Source organism: Aspergillus alliaceus (genome assembly GCF_009176365.1).
Source record: "Aspergillus alliaceus strain CBS 536.65 unplaced genomic scaffold BDW43scaffold_21, whole genome shotgun sequence".
In the NCBI taxonomy this organism is placed as follows: domain Eukaryota; kingdom Fungi; phylum Ascomycota; class Eurotiomycetes; order Eurotiales; family Aspergillaceae; genus Aspergillus; species Aspergillus alliaceus.
This window is the reverse complement of record NW_022474704.1, coordinates 184,252-207,062: the sequence shown is the minus strand read 5'-3', so window position 1 is coordinate 207,062 and position 22,811 is coordinate 184,252. Positions and strand designations below refer to the sequence as shown.

At 48.7% G+C, this 22,811-nt stretch overlaps 9 protein-coding genes across 9 annotated transcripts; 4 read left to right on the top strand and 5 right to left on the bottom strand.

Moving 5' to 3' along the window:
* The first annotated feature begins 631 nt into the window (after positions 1 to 631).
* Positions 632 to 4,422, top strand: BDW43DRAFT_275672 (ribosome biosynthesis protein KRE33). The gene is made up of 2 exons (XM_032041880.1): positions 632 to 3,936; positions 4,007 to 4,422. Exons 1-2 carry the CDS (start codon positions 935 to 937, stop codon positions 4,215 to 4,217), a joined length of 3,213 nt encoding a protein of 1,070 aa, XP_031900465.1. The 5' UTR covers positions 632 to 934; the 3' UTR covers positions 4,218 to 4,422.
* On the bottom strand, positions 4,401 to 6,318 carry BDW43DRAFT_275671 (putative disulfide isomerase). The gene is made up of 3 exons (XM_032041879.1): positions 5,973 to 6,318; positions 5,909 to 5,916; positions 4,401 to 5,830 (listed from the first exon to the last, which is right to left on the bottom strand). The coding sequence occupies exons 1-3, from the start codon at positions 6,123 to 6,125 to the stop codon at positions 4,585 to 4,587; spliced, it is 1,407 nt and encodes a 468-aa protein (XP_031900464.1). The 5' UTR covers positions 6,126 to 6,318; the 3' UTR covers positions 4,401 to 4,584.
* Positions 6,319 to 6,457: 139 nt separating this feature from the next.
* Positions 6,458 to 8,126, top strand: BDW43DRAFT_82694 (F-box protein). Its single transcript, XM_032050568.1, has one exon. The coding sequence runs from the start codon at positions 6,569 to 6,571 to the stop codon at positions 8,117 to 8,119; it is 1,551 nt and encodes a 516-aa protein (XP_031900463.1). The 5' UTR covers positions 6,458 to 6,568; the 3' UTR covers positions 8,120 to 8,126.
* Positions 8,127 to 10,484: 2,358 nt separating this feature from the next.
* Positions 10,485 to 12,591, bottom strand: BDW43DRAFT_82622 (DnaJ domain protein). The gene is made up of 2 exons (XM_032050567.1): positions 12,226 to 12,591; positions 10,485 to 12,132 (listed from the first exon to the last, which is right to left on the bottom strand). The coding sequence occupies exons 1-2, from the start codon at positions 12,382 to 12,384 to the stop codon at positions 10,660 to 10,662; spliced, it is 1,632 nt and encodes a 543-aa protein (XP_031900462.1). The 5' UTR covers positions 12,385 to 12,591; the 3' UTR covers positions 10,485 to 10,659.
* Positions 12,592 to 12,950: 359 nt separating this feature from the next.
* On the bottom strand, positions 12,951 to 14,241 carry BDW43DRAFT_300167 (F1F0 ATP synthase subunit gamma; the record flags this gene model as incomplete). The annotated part of the gene is made up of 6 exons (XM_032044852.1): positions 12,951 to 13,044; positions 13,096 to 13,130; positions 13,199 to 13,219; positions 13,277 to 13,389; positions 13,455 to 14,029; positions 14,186 to 14,241. The coding sequence occupies 6 exons, from the start codon at positions 14,239 to 14,241 to the stop codon at positions 12,951 to 12,953; spliced, it is 894 nt and encodes a 297-aa protein (XP_031900461.1).
* A 304-nt stretch (positions 14,242 to 14,545) lies between these two features.
* Positions 14,546 to 18,762, top strand: BDW43DRAFT_275663 (DNA topoisomerase 1). Its single transcript, XM_032041878.1, has 6 exons — positions 14,546 to 15,035; positions 15,193 to 15,419; positions 15,512 to 17,059; positions 17,122 to 17,361; positions 17,432 to 17,881; positions 17,935 to 18,762. Exons 1-6 carry the CDS (start codon positions 14,981 to 14,983, stop codon positions 18,067 to 18,069), a joined length of 2,655 nt encoding a protein of 884 aa, XP_031900460.1. The 5' UTR covers positions 14,546 to 14,980; the 3' UTR covers positions 18,070 to 18,762.
* Positions 18,763 to 18,764: 2 nt separating this feature from the next.
* Positions 18,765 to 19,290, top strand: BDW43DRAFT_310972 (uncharacterized protein; the record flags this gene model as incomplete). The annotated part of the gene is made up of 3 exons (XM_032047087.1): positions 18,765 to 18,815; positions 18,956 to 19,199; positions 19,262 to 19,290. 3 exons carry the CDS (start codon positions 18,765 to 18,767, stop codon positions 19,288 to 19,290), a joined length of 324 nt encoding a protein of 107 aa, XP_031900459.1.
* Positions 19,291 to 19,748: 458 nt separating this feature from the next.
* On the bottom strand, positions 19,749 to 20,358 carry BDW43DRAFT_82502 (uncharacterized protein). The gene has a single exon (XM_032050565.1). It carries the CDS (start codon positions 20,226 to 20,228, stop codon positions 19,893 to 19,895), a length of 336 nt encoding a protein of 111 aa, XP_031900458.1. The 5' UTR covers positions 20,229 to 20,358; the 3' UTR covers positions 19,749 to 19,892.
* On the bottom strand, positions 20,358 to 21,904 carry BDW43DRAFT_82527 (NAD-dependent epimerase/dehydratase family protein). Its single transcript, XM_032050566.1, has 3 exons — positions 21,716 to 21,904; positions 21,468 to 21,629; positions 20,358 to 21,398 (listed from the first exon to the last, which is right to left on the bottom strand). Exons 1-3 carry the CDS (start codon positions 21,765 to 21,767, stop codon positions 20,488 to 20,490), a joined length of 1,125 nt encoding a protein of 374 aa, XP_031900457.1. The 5' UTR covers positions 21,768 to 21,904; the 3' UTR covers positions 20,358 to 20,487.
* Between the last annotated feature and the right edge of the window lie 907 nt (positions 21,905 to 22,811).

Sequence of the window (22,811 nt, the reverse complement as noted above, 5' to 3'; positions counted from 1 at the left end):
GGTTACTTCGTATATAGGGGTACGACGGTATCAAGCCAGCGGGTGAATTGCGTCAACGAAACAAGGTCGACCATGGATGATTCGCCGCCTGTCTTTGGTGGAATTGGGGAGCTTAGGCTGCCCGCCGTGGAGTTGGCAGGGAAAATCAAAGCACGCCAGCGACGATCATTGAACGAGGCCTTTTTTTAGCCTTGGACGCCCAGTAATGCCAAGTTATTTGGGTTACTGTTGACCATCGGTTGAACAAATCATATAAAATAATTCGAAGTCCTCTTTGATGGATTGTTGCGATTGAAATCGTTGAAGCTGTAGTGGATATGGCTGCCCCTTATGAGACTCCAGTGGTTGGCAATCATTGCATTTGATTGGGTCAGATCTGATGATTGACAAAGAGCCGATAGGTAGATATATCATAGGTATATTCGTCATCAAGTGATGAAGCTCCGCGAAGAATGGAGTCCGACTAAATTAAATGAACTCAACTAAGTTAAAATGTCCATCACTTCCTTTCCCAATCCAGTCGGACAACACCCTATTCCCAAACAGGCCAAAGAAGTTGCTGAGGTAAGTACACGAGGGCGGTGTCCACTCTCGTAGGCGGTAAGACCTGGCAGTTCGGTCTCCGCCCGATAACATTTTTTTTTTCTTTTTTTTTTTTTGCTGAGCAGAAAAGTCGCTGCACATCGGACGGCAATTTTACAATTCCAGACCGAGTCGCCGGCTTTACTTTTCATATTGAATATATCAAGGGTCTGGCCTGTGGACTTAAAGAACCCCAGGTTGCGTGTGGAGTGCCGTGGCCAGTTCAAGGACCTTGGACGATATCTCTGTACCCACTCACAATTTTTCCCTTGGCGACCTTCAAGGATTCCGTTATTTTTAAAAGCATTGTTTGTTCTGCTGGCTAAAATCGTCAAAGGAAGTTCCAACCACAATGCCGCGTAAGGCGATTGATTCGCGCATTCCGGCGCTCATCCGCAATGGTGTACAGGAGAAGAAGCGAAGCTTTTTCGTTGTTGTCGGTGATCGCGCAAAAGATGTGATCGTCAATCTGCACTACATTATGTCGGCGCACGATGTCAAACAGAACAAGTCCGTTCTCTGGGCGTATAAGAAGGATCTCTTGGGGTTTACCAGTCATCGCAAGAAGCGTGAAGCAAAGATTAAGAAAGAAGTGAAGAGGGGCATCCGTGAACCGAACCAAGAAGATCCTTTCGAATTATTCATCACGCTCAACCAGATTCGTTATGTGTACTACAAAGAGACAGAGAAGATTCTAGGTAACACCTATGGAATGTGCATTCTCCAGGATTTCGAAGCCATTACGCCGAACCTGCTCGCCCGAACGATCGAAACCGTCGAAGGAGGTGGAATCGTGCTGCTGCTTCTGAAGGGCATGAATAGTTTGAAGCAACTCTACACACTATCGATGGATATCCACTCGAGATATAGGACAGAAGCGCACGACGATGTGGTCGCACGCTTCAACGAACGATTCATCCTCTCCCTTGGTAGCTGCGACTCATGCTTGGTCGTCGACGACGAATTGAACGTCTTGCCAATCTCCGGAGGAAAGAACGTGAAACCGCTGCCACCGCCAGAATCCATCGATACATCTAATACTGGAACAAAGAAGGAGCTGAAGGAAATCAAGGATAGTTTGGCAGAATCGCAACCTGTCGGGTCGTTGATTAGTTTGGCTCGAACCGTCGACCAGGCGAAAGCACTCCTCACCTTTGTCGATGCAATTGCGGAGAAGACACTCCGAAGCACGGTTGCTCTGACCGCTGCGAGAGGACGAGGAAAGTCTGCAGCTCTGGGTGTCGCCATTGCGGCAGCTGTTGCGCATGGTTATAGCAATATTTTCATCACATCTCCTAGCCCTGAGAACTTGAAAACACTGTTCGAATTTGTGTTCAAGGGATTTGATGCTCTTGGCTATCTTGACCATGTCGACTATACCATTCTTCAATCTACTAACCCCGATTTTAACAAGGCCATTGTTAGGGTTAACATTCATCGTCAGCACCGCCAGACAATTCAGTACATCCAGCCCCAAGATGCCCATGTCCTGGGTCAGGCAGAACTGCTCGTCATTGATGAGGCGGCAGCGATCCCTCTTCCCCTTGTCCGCAAATTGATGGGTCCTTATCTTGTTTTCATGGCTTCTACCATCAACGGTTATGAAGGCACAGGCAGATCTCTTTCTCTGAAGCTGATCCAACAACTTCGTGAGCAATCACGCGGGGGTTTGAAGGTTAACGGTGAAGAGAGCATCGATGTCGCTGACCGTGCAACCGGGAAGACGGCTAAGAACTCAGATAAGGGTCTAGGTGGACGATCTCTCAGAGAGATCACCTTGTCCGAACCTATCAGATACGCACCAGGAGACTCTGTGGAAAAATGGCTAAACAAGGTCTTGTGTCTCGATGCAACCTTGCCGAAGTCCAAAATGAATACTCAGGGCTGCCCGCATCCCTCGCAGTGTCAGCTGCTTCAAGTCAACCGCGACACCCTGTTCTCGTTCCACCCTGTTTCTGAGAAGTTCCTCCAGCAGATGATGGCTCTCTATGTTGCTAGTCACTACAAGAACACGCCTAACGACCTTCAGCTCATGAGTGACGCCCCGGCGCATCAGCTCTACGTGCTTGTCCCACCAATCGACGAGGATGCTACCAAGCTTCCGGAGCCCCTCTGTGTTATCCAGGTTGCGCTGGAAGGTCGTATCAGCAGACAAAGTGTCCTTAATAGCTTGAGCCGTGGTCAACGTGGTGGAGGCGATCTGATCCCATGGCTTGTTAGCCAACAGTATCAAGATGAGGACTTTGCCGGTCTTTCGGGTGCTAGAATTGTACGCATTGCTACCAACCCAGAGTACTTGAACATGGGATATGGTTCTCGTGCATTGGAACTCTTGGTCGATTTCTATGAAGGCAAATTCACCAGCCTTTCCGAGGACGTCGGCGAGACACAGGACGAAATGGTCAGGGTAACCGACGAGGAGCTCACGAATTCCAACCTTCTGGACGACAACATTCATGTCCGTGACATCCGCTCCATGCCGCCCCTTTTCGGAAAGCTGTCCGAGCGCCGTTCAGACGCTCTTGACTACCTCGGTGTCAGCTACGGTTTGACACCATCCCTTCATAAGTTCTGGAAGCGTGCTTCCTTCGCCCCCGTCTACCTCCGCCAAACACCCAACGACCTCACGGGTGAGCATTCATGCGTGATGCTGCGCACTCTTTCCTCAGGACCAAACGACGCCAGCTGGCTGGGTGCTTTTGCACGGGACTTCCACAAACGTTTTCTCGCCCTGCTGTCGTACCAATTCCGTGAATTCCCTTCAGTGCTCTCCCTCAGCATCTGTGAATCCGCCAACGCAGGCGCCAAGCTAGACACTTCCTTCACCCACGCTCTCCTCAAGAAGTCAGACCTCGACGCAACTTTCTCCCCCTTCGATCTCAAGCGTATCGACAGCTACGCCAACAATCTCCTCGACTACCACGTCATCCTCGACATGGTCCCCACCATCGCAGAGTACTACTTCTCCGGCCGCCTTAACGGCAAAGTCAGTCTCTCCGGCGTGCAGCAGTCCATTCTTCTGGCCATCGGCCTGCAGCACAAGACCATGGACGACCTGGAAAAGGAACTGAGCCTGCCCTCCTCCCAGCTCTTGGCCATGTTCCTCAAGATCGTCCGTAAGATGTCGACCCACTTCCGCTCCCTCATCGAGGGTGCCGTTGCGGAGACCATACCTTCCGGACAAGTACCCGAGGCCCAGGCTTCTACTGACGCGCACGACGACGTGGTCGCTGACGACCGGTTCAAGCCCCTAGAGACTGGTCTGGAAGACGAGCTCCGCGAGGGAGGACAGCAGGTGGATGATGAGCTGCGCGAGAAGCAGCGGGCATTGATCGACGCCCTTCCCCTTGACAAGTGAGTGATTTCTCATTTGCAAATACTCGCGATCCTGTTGAATGAGCAATAACTGATTAATAGCCTCCAGATACGCGATCGACAACGGTGATGCTGTGTGGGAAGATGCTGAGAAGCAGATTCGAAGCGGAGGCGCCTCGACGGTCAGCATTAAGTCGTCGAAGCCCAGCAAGCGCAAGAAGGGAGAGTCGGCTCGTGAAATTTATGATGAGGAGATCGATTCGAAAAGGCAAAAGATCATCAAGAAAGGAACGGAAGGGAAAAAGAAGAGCAAGCACTAATGATTCACAGTTGTTGATGTAGGGACCTGGCATATGATTGCCACGGAAGCGTATTTGTTCTCTTTGGTTGTGTGCATCAAAAAAGATGGTGTTGATCTGGCATTTTGGGATTATGTGTAGAAGCAAGCCAGGTTTCAAGTGATCCTATTATCCTACGCATTTCTTGTATATACAGTCGATTTTGAACAAGAAAAGCTTATTTCATTTACTATTCAACCTGAAATGCTACACCCTATCCATTGACTAACCGTAACGCCTCTGCTCCTTGCTACTTGAAACGGTTGGACCTCTGCTAAGGGAGGGATGTTGAGACAGACGCCCACCAGCTATAGCTACAGCTCAAACCCAGGTGCTGATAGTTTTCCACTTACAACTCATCGTGATCGGCGGTCTGTTTCTCAGTCTGTTCCTCTGTGGCGATGATTCCATCAGGCAACTTGTTCTTGGACCCTTCACCCAAGCGAATAGCGTCAACCCACGACTCAACGCGGGCCAAGCTGTAGTCCGCGTTTTCCGATGGTTCATACCTCCTCCACCAGCCCCTGCGTCCGTTCAAGGCGATTATTTCCATCGAATCGCTTTCTCCAGACAGACCCAGACCAGTGCGCAGGGTTGTAGCCCCGTTATTGATAGCTGGAACACTGTAAAAAGGGAAGAGATGGCCCTTGCGCAAAGCGTGCTTGTGTTCGATTTCGGATAAGCTGACAAGGGCCTCCTTGGCGAAGCTTGGGAGGTCAGCGTCAAACTCACTGGACCCTGGAAGAAGAGCCAAAATACACGTGCCAGACTTGGGTGTCAAGCAGGCAGACTCTAGAGCTTCCACGGTTGGGAGGGAAGAAATAGGGGGTGCTAGGATTGGGACTTGCGCGGGTTTCGATTCCGTTGCGTCATCCGGGACAACTTTGGGGTCAGGAGATTCGGTCGGCTTTAGTTCCTCTGCTTCATCACTTAGGACAGTTGAAGACTGAGGCTCCGCGGACGATGACTTGGACGGCTTTGGAGACTTATCCTTAAAATTTGCGGCCGCAGCGTTGGGAGCCGCGACTTGGCTGAGGAACTCAACCATTGGCTTCTTCTTGAGTTCGCCGTCGTATACAATATGCTCCCTGCCGCCTCCAGGGAGAAGAACGAGTGTGGGGAAATGCTCAATTCCGAATTTCTCTACAGCGTCGGACTCTTTGCTGCGAATCTGGGCTACCTTGATTGACCCAAGGAAGTCAATAGCAAGCGCTCGAATAAGAGCGCTTGTGGTGCCCTTCTCAGTGAAAAGGATAGCCTTTGGGACTTCTTCATCCTCAGAGAGCCACTTGTTTAGATCCTTGTCTGTAACTCTCTTAACATGGTTCGGGATCCGATCCACCACTGCCTCGACTATAGCTTTGGCAGTCCTCTCGCCCCGATAATCTTCCACCTTCGGTACTCCAGGCTTTTGGGAAGGCGTCATGATCTTAATGGTCGGGAAACCCTGGATACCCAGCCGGCCACATAAGGGTTTGTTTGCATCATCGTCACAGTTGACGGCCGCAACGTTGGCCAACCCGTCTAGGTTCTTGGCTGCTTTCTCGTAGGCCGGTTTCAGGTTCTGGCAGTGACCACACCAAGGAGCATAGAATCTAGCATAGCGCCGAAAACCAAAATTAGGAATTGGCGATAAAAGCTGGGAGGGGAGGGGGTAGGGGTAAGGCGCTTACTCTACGACCTATGAAATGGTTAACTCTGTTGTTAGCATTATAGTCAGTTAACAGTCCACCTTACCGATGCGTGATTAGATTTGGCAATGAGCCGATCATAGGATTTCTGATCCACCTGCAGCACAGGAGATTTCTTCGTGTATAACCCATCAGCATTGGCTGGAAGAGCCGTAAGAAGTGATGCGACTAGAAGTAGAGCAGAACTTGGCTGCCACATCGTGAGGAATTCAAAACAAGTATCTTCCTATGCGATTTATTTGCTCTTTTTTGTATTGTTTTGTTTTGTTATATATATGGCCAACAAGACTCACAGTATGAATTAAGTGGTTCACCCCTCAGAAGGAGAGGAAGCAGTATTTATGGTTGGCAAAGGGATTGAAAGAAAAGCAATGAAGCAATGTGTCCTGAAGCTCTTGGCATGGAATTAACGGTAATGCAACGGGGAAGCTTCCGCTCCGCCATGAACTCAAAATGATGCAAGTGTGGCTAGTGTCTTCTGACCATAACCTAACCAAGAAAAAGTATTTGTCTTTCATGGAAACCTGAACCGTGCCCAGGAACACCTCGCATATACTCTGAAAATGAGCTTGAATTGCTTGATAATCATATATCTTCGCCGTTCCTGAAAAAGAAGCCCCATAGCCCACCCCCGCATTCACCATGGCAGTGGGGTCGGTGGACATCCCAGCAAATTCTCAGGGCTGCGAAGCTCCGGGCATGTCTATGCTGCCACGAGAGATTTTCTGGATGATTTTGAACTACCTTACTCCCAGAGATATTGTCCGTTGCCGCCTTGTCTCTCAATGCTGGAGTCAATGTTTCGGGAACCCCGCAAATCTGATCCCTCTATTGAAAAGGTTCTTCCCTCTAGCGAAGGAAGTCAGAGAACTCCGCAGTGAGGAGCTTGACTGTGCACTGGAGTCTACAGACGATGGCATCTATTGGTGCAGACTCTTTGATCAGCTTGCCTCCAGATATGATCATCTTAACCAAGGGAAACCCAGATCTATCCAGAAATACAAACTTTGCGACGACTTTGGATCAACTGGGGAAAGAGAATGGTTCCAGGTGCAACCCTGGGAGAACCATGCTAGCCACCTAATGCAGCGCGTTGATTGCCCTTTTCCAGAGTCATTTTGGTCGTACGAGGATGGCCTGGTCGTGTATCCGAGCGCCGACCATTCGTGCCTTGTACTCTTGGATCTAGATAGTGACAGGAGTTTCATGATTCCTTTCATTATCACAGGCAAGGTGATACGCAGAATACGACTGCAGAAAAGGGTGCTCGTTGTCGAATGGGCTGAACCCAAAGCCTTCCATTGGTTGAATGACAGTGATGGGGTGCATCGCCACTTTGCTTCATCTTTTGATGTGGTAGGGGCTTCTAGTGGATGGAATGTTAAGTTTCGGAATGAATGGAAGATCATGTTCCTTGGTCACCCACTCAGCGAGCGAGATCGCTTTTATTCCACGCACAGCGAGACACATTATGCCATCTACATTTGGCAGCCCAATCGCAGTCTGTACACTGCAGATGACGATGCCCCCATCGAGTCGCTGTCTATTTGGGATATCTCAAAGCCGTCAGATTACCGACCCTCCTTGGACCCAACCGGGCGTCTGCGAGCTGAAGGGCAAGACACCGGCCCAGCTATCATTACGCGTTTTGGATTCAGGGAGCTAGGATTCTACTCTGTCAGGCAGCGAGGGTTTCCCGGGGTGCAGTGCTTGAACATCAGTGATGATAATCAATCTATAGATATTGTCGAGAACCTGTGCACAGGGCCAGTCGATCGCTTGGTGTCACCGACAGAATGGACATCGCAGGTGCAAATCACGAGCATTCCAATAACTGGTGAGGGACCCTGCTGGAGGCGGTATGATGATCAAGTGCTTCCTCCCTACCGCGGAAACAATAGCTTACAGACAAAACCTCTTACTTCTGCCATCGGCGATGAACCATGGTATGCTGTCATTTCCGAAGCATATGACAAGAACGCTGAGGTCGGATTCTGCCTCCATCTGTCACCTATCACATGGCCTTTTGACTTAAAGATGTTCCTGAGCATCCGAACACCCTTGTCGACTAAAACTCTAAAACAGGACGATGTCTTTGAGCTCATAGGTAAAGGAACGATTTGCGGAAATGAGAGGTACGTGGTTGGCGAGAATAGTAACCGCGAACTTGTGGTGTATAGATTTGATAGGTAGAGAGAGAGATAAAAAAAAGAATAATGTCTAATTTGACCTTGAACATTTGGCATCTTATACATATTGCTTGTTATCGTTTTAGGCCTCGCCGCCTTTTGCTCGCTGTACCTGTGCGCAGCACAGATATTGAGCGATATATCCGTTCTGTAGCCGTCAAGGTTTCAGTATCGCATATAAATTATGAGTACCCCTCTAGCCATTTTTACCACAGAGTTGAGCTTATTGACTAGAATATTCATGCAGGACAATGATTTGAAGGCGCTGGATGCGCCTGTTTATGCGAATCATATATTTTCTGTGATTTGCGCCTTCTACAATTCCTGGAACACTAGTTATTGTTATTCTTCTTCTACTTGTCCGATGAATACCTCTTAACTTGCGAAGCCACTGTACAGGGTCTGCCAGCATAGGACAACCCACAACATGGGTGATGGTGCTAATACCTCCGCGGGAGATGGATGCCGCGGCGCAAACTCAGAGCAAATCTCAAGAGCTTATATGGGCTAGTTGGGTTGATCAAGAATCGGAAAGTCTTCGGTGATGTTGTTGTCTTGGACGATAATTTTACCCTTTTAGCCTCTGCTGGAATCGATTTAGAGGCTTATTTGAGAAGACAGGCTCTATGAATATAACCAGATCGGTGTATATAGATCCTCAAGAGTCACAGCTAATAGGTGAGGCACTGCTGGAAGGGCGTCTTCTCTGGTGTCTATAAGCTATTCCAAGGTCTGCACTGGGATGAGTCAAGTCTAAAGCTCCAGGATCTGTAGTAGACAATGTATCTCTTCGAGCAACGCGTTAGTCTCTTCTTGATCAAAACACCTGAGTCGATGTATTGGCAACGATTAGATGGGATATGCGGCCACCCACCAGACCAAAAAAGGGTGGTTGACAGGCACAGTACACATAGGGCTAGGATTTGTTTTATTGTTTTTTCTAGATAGCTAGCTAAACTTACGAGTAGCTATGCTTGAGCTTCGGCTTGATTCGGTGCTTTTTATTTTAGTGTTCTCTGCAGGAAAATACAATGGGAAGCTCGTCGAACATTTTGGGAGGCCGAATCATCACCGGTATGGGAGTGGGGAGGTAGGCAGCTTGTTCGGAAATCACTCCAGAGTTCCATTGACTATTATCTTGAGTTCTAGCCTTTCTCGTGCTACTAATTTAATTGTGTTAGGTTTCTTCCTGGTAAGCTAATGTGTACTTTCCTAGTCTCTCTTCTCTATTTCTTGACTGGCCAGGATCAACTAAGGGGCGAACGATATAGGGGGCCCCGGCCGCCGCATGGCTATTGCTATTGGCGCTCCAACTCGTTCCGGCTGTAATTCTTGGATTTGGTGTGAACATCTTGGCACGATAGCTTGTTCATCATGACCGAGAAGATGAAGCAAAGAGGGCCCTTACGAGTGTCGGTGGGTTGAGAGAAGATGATCCATTTCTTCAGCTAGAATTTCTAGAGATCAAGGCCCAAGGCCTGTTCGAAAAGCGAACTAAAAGTGAGAAGCCCCCACACATAGAAATAACGAATGCACGGAGCTCATATACTGAAGATCTCCATTGTTATTTTGGTTAATAATCTAGGACGCAAGGCCGTCTCGGTTGTCGGCGCCATCGACATGGTAGCCTGTCACACCATTATCGCAGCCATTCTCGGCCAACACCAAGATCAATCGGAGTCACATCCGGCCGATGGGTGGGCTTGCGTTTTTATGGCGTGGCTATACGTTATCCATTTCGGATATTCTTGGGGTGAACTCACTAGCCCTAATGAGTGAAGTACAATTAGTACAGTAGCTAGAACCATGTTCTTGGATAATCATCGCTGAAATCTGGCCCTTGAGTGCTCGGGCAAAGGGAATGGCTTTGGATGCTTCAGCTAGTGACTGGTCATTGTTTCTCGCTTCTTAGAGATGTATGAATCTTGACAGAACATCTAAATACTAACATGCTACTCCAATCAGATTGGACGAACAAGTTTATCGTGGGTCAGGTCACGCTTGATATGCTCCAGGACATCACATATGGCCCTTACATATTCTTCGGGCTCATCGCCTTCCTCGGTGCGCTTTCCATTGTATTTCTCGTCCTAGAAACGAAACAGTTGTCTCTGGAGAAAACGGATGCCATATTGGGCTCTGAGGGAATGGCTGTCTCTGACTCTGAACATCAAGCTGCATATATCATGAGTTAGGCCTTGACAAAGCTTTGGCTCGTCTAACTAGTGCACTAGCTATAGAGATTCATGTTGAAGAAGAGAAAGCCTAAATGTACCCGGGCTAAGGATTGTCTCTATGGAGGCTATCTATATGTTAGATGCACGAGATTCATTGGACGGTCACTGTTTGATGCTTAGTTGCAATCTCGATTGGATAACAGTTTATTGTGTTGAACGTAGGACAAAATATCTGCATCGTGAAAATCCAGGAACAAGACATTTTTAACTTTCAGCGTAATATATGAAAACATCAGCGCTTATACGTGTCATCAAGCATATCTCCGATGTAAGATCGCCGTAACCCAAGCAAGAAAATTGGAGCGGATCACTTCTCATACTCAAACTTACATCTCACACAGGCCTTGATTCCGCAACCTGGACAGGAAAGTGTGTATATGGGCATCCATCTATGGCACACCTCACACTCCGAAGACCCAAATTCTTTCTCCCAAAACCCTAGGTGGCGACACTGCTCTGGGCTCTCCACGGTTTCTGCGTGCTCAGCGCCGGGAACCTTGAGGCGGATATTTTCAATCCAGCCACAGAAGGACTCCATTACAAGACCTCTGAGTTCGGCATGAAGATCGTCTTCTGTATAGCGGCCGCTAGGATGGTTGAGCTTTTCTTTGAAGTGAGGGATAAAAGGGTCGATGAATGAAGGCGAGCGTGGCGGAGATTCAACGGAGGGCGTGCCATGCGAAGTTGCATTGTCACTATGAGAGAAATCTTGGTCTTCGTCACCCAGACTGTGGAAGGTTTCATATTCGTTTGTGTCCGACCATGCTTCGAGGATGGTACTTATGTGTTCTGCTATGTTGACCGACTGCCCAGTGCTCTCCATGTCAAGCAAACCCTCGGTGTCTGAGGCTGGAGCTTGCCGTGCGCTTTCATACTCGGCTTGAGTCTGTTGCGTAGATGTAATGGAATCAGAATCAGCGGGATCGCTCTTCGCATCCTCCTTCTCTGCTTCTGCTCCATCGTATCCTCCAGCCGCGTCGTATTCATCGTCATCCTCGTACCCTTCCTCCCCTTCATATCCCCCTTCTTCATAATACTCTTCTCCCTCTCCATGTTCTTCCTGCTCTTCGTACCCTGTGTAATCTTCGTCGCCTTCGCAAGCTTCATAATGTTCATATTCTTCCTCCCCTTCATATTCCCCTTCTTCATACCATTCTCCTCCGAGTTCTTCCCCCTTTGTGTAATATTGCTCTCCTCCGTACTCTCCACCTTTCTCATGCTGTTCATATTCTTCTTCGCCAACCTGTTCTCCAAACCCAAACTGTCCGTTAGTATCAGCAGTGTTCCGCTCAAAAAAACTCTCCGGCTCAACATCCTCCTCTAACACCTCACCCTCCATCACCTGCTCCTCATCACGCATCACATTTACACGCATACCCTCCCTCCGTGTAGCCTCCCTCATCTGTTCCTCCACCGCCGGCCCATAAGTCCAGGTCATACCCGAAAGACCCGGATCCCCTCCATAAGCCCCCCACTGCTCACACTCCCGCCTCAGCTGCTCCCCATACTCACGCTCCCTCTCGCACCGCCTAATCTCCTCCTGGGACTCCGGCGAATTCGGATCCATATGTACACTATTCGCATAACTATACATGTATCGGCCGCGCATACTACGCAGAGCAAACAAATCCGGACTAGTAGCAGACCACCCCGAAGAAGTATCCTTCTTAGTAAAAGGTATGTTCTCATACATGTAAGCGTAAGCGCGGCTACTCTGGAGTTCTGCGTCGTGTTGCTCGCGACGGGCTTCGTCGCGGAGGATTTCCACGGCTGCCTGGATCTTCAGAGTACATCAGTAAGTTTGCACGGGTGAAAAGTAAAAGCAAAGTGATATATATGTGCAAAGGATTAAGATGGTGAGCGTAGGCTGTACCTTCCGGAACTTAAGGGCGTCATCTGCTGTTGTTTTGTCGGGGTGGTATTTTAGTGCGAGCTTCTTGTAGGCGCTGTTGATGTCTTTCAAGTCTGCGTTTGGAGAGATGGCTAGGATCTCGTAGCAGTTCATCACTGTTCTTCTGGATGTTGGGGCCATGGTGAGATCTCTCGGGGAACTGTTTGGGATGGAGATGCTTTGGGTTCAGCTCAAGAGGTGGAGGTATTGTGAGGTGTAGGGGAATTCCAGGATTGAAAATTGAGGGCTTGTATATGATGGGAAGCTCGAATGTAAATATGACGCATCATCATTCACTGTACACATTCAAGTAAGATGTGAAAGACGATGGGGGTTCTCTGCATCGTGAATAGGGTAGTTGGGTGTAGAATAAACAGAGCAGTCACTGGCAATCGATTGTTGCCTGTCTCAGGTCTAGGAATATCCTATACTAAACTTCAGAAAACCACCATCTTGTACAAACAGATAACTTTAGGGGGCGTCAAAGATAGTAAAAGTGGATTGGCGAAGGGGCAAAGCGGGGAAGGGAAAGAAAGAGAGAGCAATGGCTGACAGCTACAATCGCTCCCAATACTCGGTGAAGAAAAAAGACGAGACAAAAGAAAGATGAATAGACTGATTTACAGGCCGATAAGAATCTAGCTAGGTATTTAAGAGTAAGTCTACACACATGTCGACTCCTTTCCACTGAAGCATCATGAAAGCTTCTACATGTCCGCACTGGCGGTGGCACCAGTGATAATTTCAACGAGTTCACCGGTAATGGCGGCTTGACGCTGACGATTGTACAGAATCTGGAACCTACAAGGCATTAGAAATTAGGACTAAATTTGTTTACTGAGCGGTACTCACTTGTTGATCATCTCACCAGCGTTCTTCGAGGCGTTCTGTGGGAAAAAAAATATACGTTAGTCTAGGGTCAATTCGCACCACAGCTATTTCAAGTGATACTTGCCTCCATTGCATTACGACGAGCCTGTAGATTGGTAGGTTAGCATTCATTCAGATTTCGTACATTATATCAAAAACTTACAGAAATTTCACAAGCGTGGCCTTCGGCCATAGCCCAGAACAAGCTGTTGGCAAGAGCATATTCACGGAGGTTGGCAAGAGCCTGGTCATCAATCTCGAAAGAAGAGATGTTGGCTGAGGCAAAAAGCTTAGTATCCCAGGCCGTAAGACGAGCAAAGAGATGGCAAGAGACTACTAACCGGACTTGGTAATGGCCTCCTCCGAGTAAGCCTCAACAGTGGCGGGCTCGTAGCTCTGCGCGTTGAGCCACTTGTTGTAGATGATCTTAACGCTGGCGTAGTCGGTGGGCAGCAGAGCGATCTGGTCGGCAATAGCCTGGGCATCAGCGAAGGTGGGGATGTCCTTGCAAACGTTGGCGAAGCTCAGAACGAGAGCGTTGGGGTTGGTTCTGGACAGCTGAGCCTTGGCCTTCTCGCCGAGAACCACGATGTCGGATTCGGGGTATTCCTGGAGGATACGGCGAGTAGCCTTGCTCAGACCGGAGTGGATACCACCGCAAAGACCCTTGTCAGAGCTGGCGACGACGAGCAAAGTCTTCTTGTCCTCGAGGGGCTTAGTCTCGGCCTTCTCGAAAACGGTATTGGAGGTCTCTCCGTAGACGCGAGAGTCACCCATAGCTTTCTGGGCACGGGTAAGACGAGTAGAAGCAATGACCTTCATGGTGTTGGTGATCTTCTCAATGTTCTTAATGGACTTGAGACGGCCCTCGATTTCACGCAGAGTCGCGAAGTTGGCGGCATTGGGAGGAGCAGTGCTTCAAGGAATTAGCAATTCGCCATCATAGTCAACACGTACTTCCTAGGATCCCAAAGTTTCCATGATTTTTTTTCCCTTTTGTTGCGAATGACTGAAGGTCTGTTTTGGGACGAAGTGTCTAGGTGGGTGTGAAGAGGTCCGGAAGAGAACTTACCGGGTGACAACAGCACTGCCGGCCCTGACGGCCGGGCGAACAGCACGAGAGAACATTATGAGGTCGGACCGTAAGGTCAAGGAATAATGACCAGCGATAGAAAGGGTCAGAGGGGAGAGCCGCGAGGGTGGGTAGTGAGACCTCTGCTTTAGCGGGAAGAGAAGACGTTGACTTGGGACTCCTGTTTCTGTTCGTCCGACAGCCGGCAGACGGGAACATAGCCGCACCATGCCCAAAGGGGAAGGTTGTCGGGGGCACCGGGACCGCCTGTTGTGCAGCGCGCACAATCCTTAAGCCGAAATTTCCGGCATTCTTATTCAGGCATGCAGGCATCCACGCTCAGCCAGCCTCGGGGCAGATTGTCAATGACGCTGTTGTTTTGTGTTGCTCGCCTCAGGCAGGGACCCGCCTCGCAACCAGACTGGCTGGCGGTCCGGAGAAACGTGAGAGATCGCCTCAGGCCCCAAAAGACGGCCTCGTTTTCCATCGCATTCCTTTCTCTCCTCTCTTTTTCCTCCGTCAACCTGTCAGCCCTTTTCTCTTTCTTGTCTCACTCTTCTCGTCATTGCCACCTTGTCTCCCCGTCCAGTCAATGTATTTACTCTTCTCCTGACATCTTCGGTCTTCTCAGTCTTTCCATTGGTCAGAATCTCTTTGACTTCACCCTTCTCTCCAGCGCAAGCCCTACTCTTCCGGCTGGGCAGGCCATCTTCGGGTTATAAGTCCGCCCTTCGAGATCCCCTATACGCTTCGCTCTTTCCTCGACGCTTGCCTATCCACTCGTATTCAAGGATCATGAGCTCATCGGAGGACGATACCCCACTTTTGAAAGCGAACGGTCGATCTACTCGTGAGTTTCTACACTTCCCAGCTCTGCCAGCTACCCATCTGGGTCTTCCGCATCATCACAAGATTACCTGACCTTCAATACAATATGTGTCTCCTTTCTTTTGCCCTCAAACTATTGCCATGAATCCGCTTTTCTTACACCATGACCTTGTTTTTAGTAACCCCTAGCAACGCGACCATGGGTGATGCGACGGAGACAAACGGTCATGTCGATCCTGGCATATCAAACCGTTTTGGACCAGTGCAGAAAGATGGTGACGTCCAAATGACGGATGCAGACCCCCAAGCCAACGGCGCCGCCAGCAAAAGAAGAGCGCGAATCAGTGTTGACCAAAGGAAGTCTTATGCCGAACTAGAGAGCAGTGAGGAGGATGATCAGCCCTTGGTACGCCAGAATCAGCCCGCGCCAGTCCCTTCGTTGAATCCCTTAATTTGCGGCGCTGCCAGTGTTAGTTTCAGCAACTGACCTTTCGACAGAGCAAGCGCCGTCGCACTTCCGCGAAGCACGAAGATCCAGAAACCGATGAAGATGTGCCTCTAGCTCTTAACGGAAGAAAGCTGCCTAAAGCTGCTGAGACTGCTATAGGCGATGAATCTGATTCGGATGTCCCCATCGAACGGAAGTTAGCTTCTCAGAAGAAGAGAATCCAACAGAAGGCGGAGAAGGACGCGCAAGCTAGTCGCAAACAAGAGTCCGCAAAGGCGGCAGCGAACAAGAAAAAGCCAGTCAACGGCGTCAAGAAGGAGCCGGTCGAGGATGCTAAAAAGCCTGCGAAGAGAGCATCAACATCAAAGGTAAAGACCGAGCCAAATTCTGCGCAATCCAGCCCTGCGAAGAAGGGAAGCGCGAAGGCTACTCCTGTTAAGAAGGAAGAGAGTGAGGAAGCTGAAGAGGCCGAGGAGGAGGAATATAGGTGGTGGGAAGATCCTACGAAGGGTGATGGAACAATCAAGTGGACGACTCTCGAGCACAACGGCGTTGTCTTTCCCCCGCCGTACGAACCCCTCCCGAAGGATGTTAAAATGAAATACGATGGTGTTCCAGTCAACCTTCATCCTGATGCGGAAGAGGTAGCGGGCTTCTTCGGAAGTATGTTGAATGCGACTCAACATGTTGAAAACCCTACCTTCCAAAAGAACTTCTTCATGGACTTCAAGGATATTCTTAAGAAGACTGGTGGTGCAACCGACTCCAAGGGTAACAAGGTCGATATCAAGGATTTCTCCAAGTGTGATTTCCAGCCAATCTTCGCATACTACGACATGAAACGCCTGGAAAAGAAGAGCCTCCCACCGGCTGAGAAGAAGCAGCAAAAGGCTGAGAAAGATGCTGAAGAAGCTCCTTATATGTTCTGCATGTGGGATGGCCGTAAGCAGAAAGTTGGAAATTTCCGTGTTGAACCCCCTTCGCTTTTCCGTGGTCGTGGTGAACATCCCAAGACGGGACGTGTTAAGGCTCGAGTTCAGCCTGAGCAGATCACTATAAATATCGGAAAGGACGCCCCTGTACCCCCACCTCCAGAAGGCCACCGTTGGAAAGAAGTCAAGCATGATCAAGAAGGCACATGGCTTGCTATGTGGCAAGAGAACATCAATGGCAATTACAAATACGTTATGCTTGCAGCGAATTCCGATGTCAAGGGTCAGAGCGACTACAAGAAGTTCGAGAAGGCTCGTGAATTGAAGCACCACATCGATAAGATTCGCAAGGACTATAAGAAGAACTTGAAACATGAGCTGATGGTAGAGAGACAGAAGGCCACAGCTGTCTACTTGATAGATCAGTTTGCCCTTCGTGCTGGTAATGAAAAGGGCGAAGACGAGGCCGAAACAGTTGGCTGTTGCTCTCTGAAATACGAGAACGTCACCCTCAAGCCACCAAACAAGGTTGTTTTTGATTTCCTTGGTAAGGACAGTATCCGATTTTACGACGAAGTCGAAGTCGATCAGCAGGTTTTCAAAAACTTAAAGATCTTCAAGAAAGCGCCTAAGAAGGAAGGTGATGAAATCTTCGACCGGTTAACGGTAAGTTTCGTGTGCGCTGCAGTTGTTTTCAATATTGGACGCTAACATGTCACTGTTCATAGACATCTGCGCTCAACAAACATCTTTCAAATTATATGTCTGGGTTGACGGCGAAGGTGTTCCGTACTTACAACGCTTCTCACACAATGGGAACACTCCTCAAAGAAATGAACGCGACCGGTACCATTGCAGAAAAGGTCAAGGCTTACAATGATGCCAACCGTAAAGTGGCCATCCTCTGCAATCACAAACGGACAGTTACTGCATCCCATGCTAATCAAATGGAGAAGATGGGTGAGAGGGTAAGTACTACATCACCGAGTGAGATTTCTATCTCCAAAGATGCTGACGATCTCCGCCCCCGTTGTGCAGATCAAAGGTCTTCGTTACCAAAGATGGCGCCTCAAGCAGCAGATGCTTGATCTGGAGCCCAATCTAAAGAAGAAGAAGGGAGCCAAATTCTTCGAAATCGACGAAGACATCGACAAGGAGTGGATCAAAGAGCATCAGGCTTTCTTGATTGAAGAACAACGGCAGAAGATCCAGAAGAAGTTCGACAAGGATAACGAGAAGCTCGCGGCCGAAGGGGAGAAGGAAATGAAGGCCACCGAACTTGAGAAACGACTGGAAGTGATTAAGGACATGGAGAAGAAATTCAACAAAGAGAACAAGACCGGGAAAGTGGAAGCTGAAGGCAAAGGCCCTACTGTTGACAAGATTGAGACCGCCATCCAGAAGCTTGAACAGCGTATTGAGACGATGGAATTGCAGGCTCAAGATAAGGAAGATAACAAAGAAGTGGCCCTTGGAACGTCCAAGATTGTGAGTTTCTGTTACCCCGGTCTCGAATCGATAGGATTTCTAACACCACACAGAACTATATCGACCCTCGTCTCACGGTGGTTTTCAGCAAGAAGTTCAACGTCCCAATCGAAAAATTCTTCTCGAAGTCACTGCGGGAGAAGTTCGAGTGGGCTATCAAGTCCGTTGAGGAGGATTGGGAGTTTTAAATTCTGTGATACAATTGGACTTCCTGGGGGCTTGCTGCGTATTATTAGGAGTTTACTCACGGCTTTTTCTATCGTTGTTTCTTTGTCTTTATGTTTTTGGTTGCTTCTCAAGCCCCGTCATGGTAGGTAGAGGGACTGTGACATATACTGGCTTCGACATTTATCTTTCAAAGCAACTGTGCTTTTGGAATACGCCTGCAAAAGCAACAAGACCTACTTCGGCCATTGCTTTACTCTATTGTCTATACAATATTTCTTCGGACTCATCAAACTAAGAAAAAAAAACCAAGAATAGAAGGAGAGGGAGCGTTATCAATACACCAAGCAATACAATACACAGACACAGGTCTTCAGACCCCCCAGGGGCGCAGACATAACAATATGGGGGACGAATAGAGCTTAGCAGTGACTTACTCTTGCAGAATACAGATTTTGTATACTCTCGTGGCCATGAAATCTGCCTCAAATTAAAAACATTCCTAAGCCAGTAGACGCAAGCACATCAACTCTATCAGTTTAACAATTGTACGAAGGCAATAAATACCGAGATATTCTTCAATATTATAGACATATTCAGCATCTATATAAACTATGAAGAGCCACATACTATTTCTGCTTCATTCGTCCACAGCTAGACAACATTTCTCTGTCAATCTTCATTCAAGCTCCTTTATTGCTCCAGATCCCACCTCAAAATGGCTCCACTTCAGTTTGGTATCGTCCTCTACGACTTCCAACTCCTCGATGTTGCCACTCCGATCGACTTATTGACCTCAGCTTCCAAAAAGATGTCGACCACACTTGAAAGAACAGGTCATCTCCCAAAAGGCACTTCAAATGAAGGCCTTGACATCGAGTTCCACTACCTCGTGCTGACGCTGGACAGCGTGACCCTTATGACTGGCTTCACGCTGCAACCAACACCACCTTCGAGGACTGCCCCAAGCTCGATGCCATCCTCCTCGGTGGCCCCGGTCTTGATTTCTGGGACAACATCCCGGAGACATATGTCAAATTCTTTCACCAGAAAGCGGAAGAAGTCGAGTATTTCTTCACCACCTGCACGTGTGGCATTGTGGCCGGCAAGGCGGGTTTGCTCCGCGGCAGGAGGGCCAAAGGGCCATTTATTCGTATGATATCAGGGTTACAGAGTAGTAGATTTCCGATAGCACAGCTAAGATCACCCACTCAGCCTGCTCCACAGCCAATTTCGGACCTTAACGTTGAGATCCATAAGTGATTCATTCCGAAGCGTCGGTCAATCTTCAATTTCCTACCAAAAGTATCAGAAAAGTCCTCCAGTGAACATGTCGCATACGGCGGGTAAGCTAAGGGGCCCCGGGGCCGTGATAAAGTTTCTAGATCTGTTTGGGGTTATGATTTTGGTCCTAAATTTGGGTATTCCGAAGGAAAGAATGGAAGCCGGTTCGCTTTCGTGGATGGCAGTGGATTGCATTGATAATGATAAGGACGCTAATTGCAACATGGCACAAATATGGAGATGCCCAATCTCAGCCTCTTTTCTTAATGGGTAGGTTTACCACACGGTCTCAGTAGGTCCGTCTGGAGGGTCAGTGGCTGGGCAAGGAAAGTCTCCCCCGACGTTTGTTCAGACGAAACTAAAGAATTGGTAGATACAAACTCTACTGGGACCTATATATAGATGGAACCGTTCCCACTGGTTCCCACGCTTTGGGGGGATTAGTAACCGGATCCAATCAACCCTGGGGCATAACGTTACAGGATCTGCTATTCTCGTCTAGGTTAAATCGAGGAAATAAACATGAAACCACGGTCAAAACACTAAGAGCTCAGTTCTAAACTTAACCTACACTCGCGGTCCCAGTACAGGGAGTAGGGTGACAGCATGTAGTAAATGTGACTAAGAGCTGTCTAGAGTGAGATCCATACCCCGTGTTGGCACCTTGTATTTCCAACCCAATTAGTGGGGACATAGTAAACATAGAAGACGCTGTATGCAGAGCAGTAAGAGCAATGCTCAAGTCATTCACATGCAAGTAGTGCAGGAGTCTAAATACGCAATGTTGTTCATGATCAGAAAGAAAAAAGATCAGAGCTAAAACATACCAGCGCTCAAGAACAGAACCCGATGGAACCAAAGAAAGGATATTATAGATTACAAGTAGAGCGGCGACCATACATAGTACAGGACAACAGTTGGCGGTTCGAGGTGGGTGATTAACGGAGGCGGGTGGTGGTCTATGTGCTCAATTTTCAGATGGTGTGCTTTATTCCAATGCAGATATCCGTCGTCAATGAAGGTAAAGTACAACAGCGGTCGTGAATGGGTCGTCATTATTGAAGGCCATCATACTTTTGTGACTTTGGGCCAACTTTGGTCGAGATTAGTAGGGGAGGTGTCGAGAAAACAAAAGCGTTCCATAAAGCGGGGTCCGTCTATGGCCACCAGCCCATTCGTTTATAACTCTCCACCATGTCCCGTACACCGTCCGCGTTGAAGCGCTCCCGAGAGGGTTTCCAGCCCGTTGTCTTCTCGAAAAGTGTGCCGTCAAGAGACATGTCTTGGTCCTTAAAAACATCTCTTTCAAGGAACGGGCTGATAGGGCCTGGACGCTCAATCTTTTTCTGCTCCACCAATTCCGCCCAGACCTGCAGGCATTCCTCATTCATGTCGTCTATCACATCGTCTAGGTTGAGCTTCGCAAATTGCGACGCCAAAGAGCCCAAGAATGTGCACTTAACGTCGAATACAGTAGATAGAGCATCGGCAATATCCTGCTGACGAGTATCACCGTGGTCAACCACGTTGAACGCAAGAGGGGCGGAACCGTCTGTTGGAGCAGTTGCCCTCCACTCGGCGGCCTTCCACAGGGCACTAGCTGCATCTTTGACGTAAAGGGTGTTAATCTTAACGTCTCCGGTGTAAAGAAGCTCTAGATTCTTCTCCATTGCAAGGTGAACTCGAGCGAGGCACACTCCCGTAGCGAAGAAGCCCGAGCAATATTCTCCATAGACATGGGGCAGGCGCAGCAAACAGTAGTTGAGACCCGGAATTTTGCTGATTTCATCACTAGCCTTCATCTTCCACTTTGCCAGCTTATGCCACGGCTGAAGCTTGTCGTCCTCTTTCCGTGGCGACGATCCGGATTTGTAAACATGGGCGGTAGAACACTCGACATAAGAACGGATCCCTCGGCGAGCCACTTCACGAGCCAAGGCCACAGTGAGGTTGTAGTTGCGAAGTTCATATACATCGTCGGGTTGTGAGTGCCTTGTCTCACCTCCGCAGTTGATCACATAGTCAAATTGTTCGCCGTTGGCCCGATCGAAGATACGCGGAAAATGCTCTAGATAGAATCAAGGGTGCGTAAGTACACAACGTCATCGTATATTAACAATCCGGGGAGTTCACTCACGTTCCCGACTAGCATCCGCCTGAACGAACTTATCTTTGGAGCAGGCCTCCTCAAATTCAGGGGCTAACCAAGCAAGTTGAGGAAGGACCTTGTCAATGAGTCTGACTTCCGAGGCCAAGTTATTCTCATGCAGGTAAAGCGCCAGGTGACGGCCGATGAATCCTGCGAAACGTAAGACGTTTAGGTTAGCTCACTCCCCCCCCCTTGCGCCACCACGAGCCGCAGGGCTATCCGTCGCATGTACATACCGAGTCCTCCAACAATCAGCACGGCTGGCTTCTTACTCTGATCGCTTGCCATGATGGTCTGCGACAGGGGGTGTATCGGGGAAGGGAGGCGGTACAAGACTGCAATTTGCTGTTCGTACCAGGCGAGTATGAGTATGGCTAGTTCTCAAACCCCACACGCAAGCTTCTGGCAGACAAAGAATGTGGGGATCCAGAGAAAAGGGGGAGGGGAAGTAAATAAATCTCAAGGCGTTAAGGAGATCGAGTGCGAAGAGAGGGGAGGAGGGGGGGTTGGTTGGTTAAGAGGCCGAGTGATAATATAGTGGGATATGTAAGGTAAGAAGAATATGGAGAACAACAGACGAGAGTACTACCTTAACTATTTAAAATTAAAGGGACGGAGAAAAAAAAAGAGAAAGACGGCAGAAGGAAAATCGAAGGAAAAAGGAAAAAGAAGGAAAAAAAAAAAAAAAAGACCACCAGCAGGGAGAGATGAGCAGGAGACGGAAGTGGTTTTGGGGCAACGACCAATTCGGAACTAACGACGCTTTGATGAATTGGGGCGTATCACCTGCTCGTCCTGTGACTGTAAACTGCTAAACTACTTTACTAACTACTAATTAAGAAGCTTACTCCTCCCATCTCCGTTTTTCCACCCAATTAGCACTTTGGCACTTTGTTGGAGTCTAATCTCCATCGTTATTTCCCCCTCCTCTCATTTTTCTAATTTGTGGTATTTTATTTTACTTCTCTCTCACAGTCTTTGGGCTCCAACCGTCCCAAGGTTACTAACCACGAACTTCGCTCGAAACTCAATTGCTGATATCATGACTCGTCACTATCGCCCCAGTATGGTGGATGGATCCCCATACTATGGTTCGAATTCCAGCCTAGCATGGGACCCCCGTTTGATATACGAAAATAGCCGAACAACCATAATCTATCATCACCCGCTGCCGCTGATGACGCTAGACCAACGAAAAGAGGGGGTGGTAAATCCAAGACTGTTAATCCCCCAAACCGAGCAAACTCCGTTAGTCTGCGTCTAGAAATTTCGCCCGCGGGTGGATTGGGGACTTTTCTCGGGATTAGAAATTCAGAGCTCTCTAAGATGGGG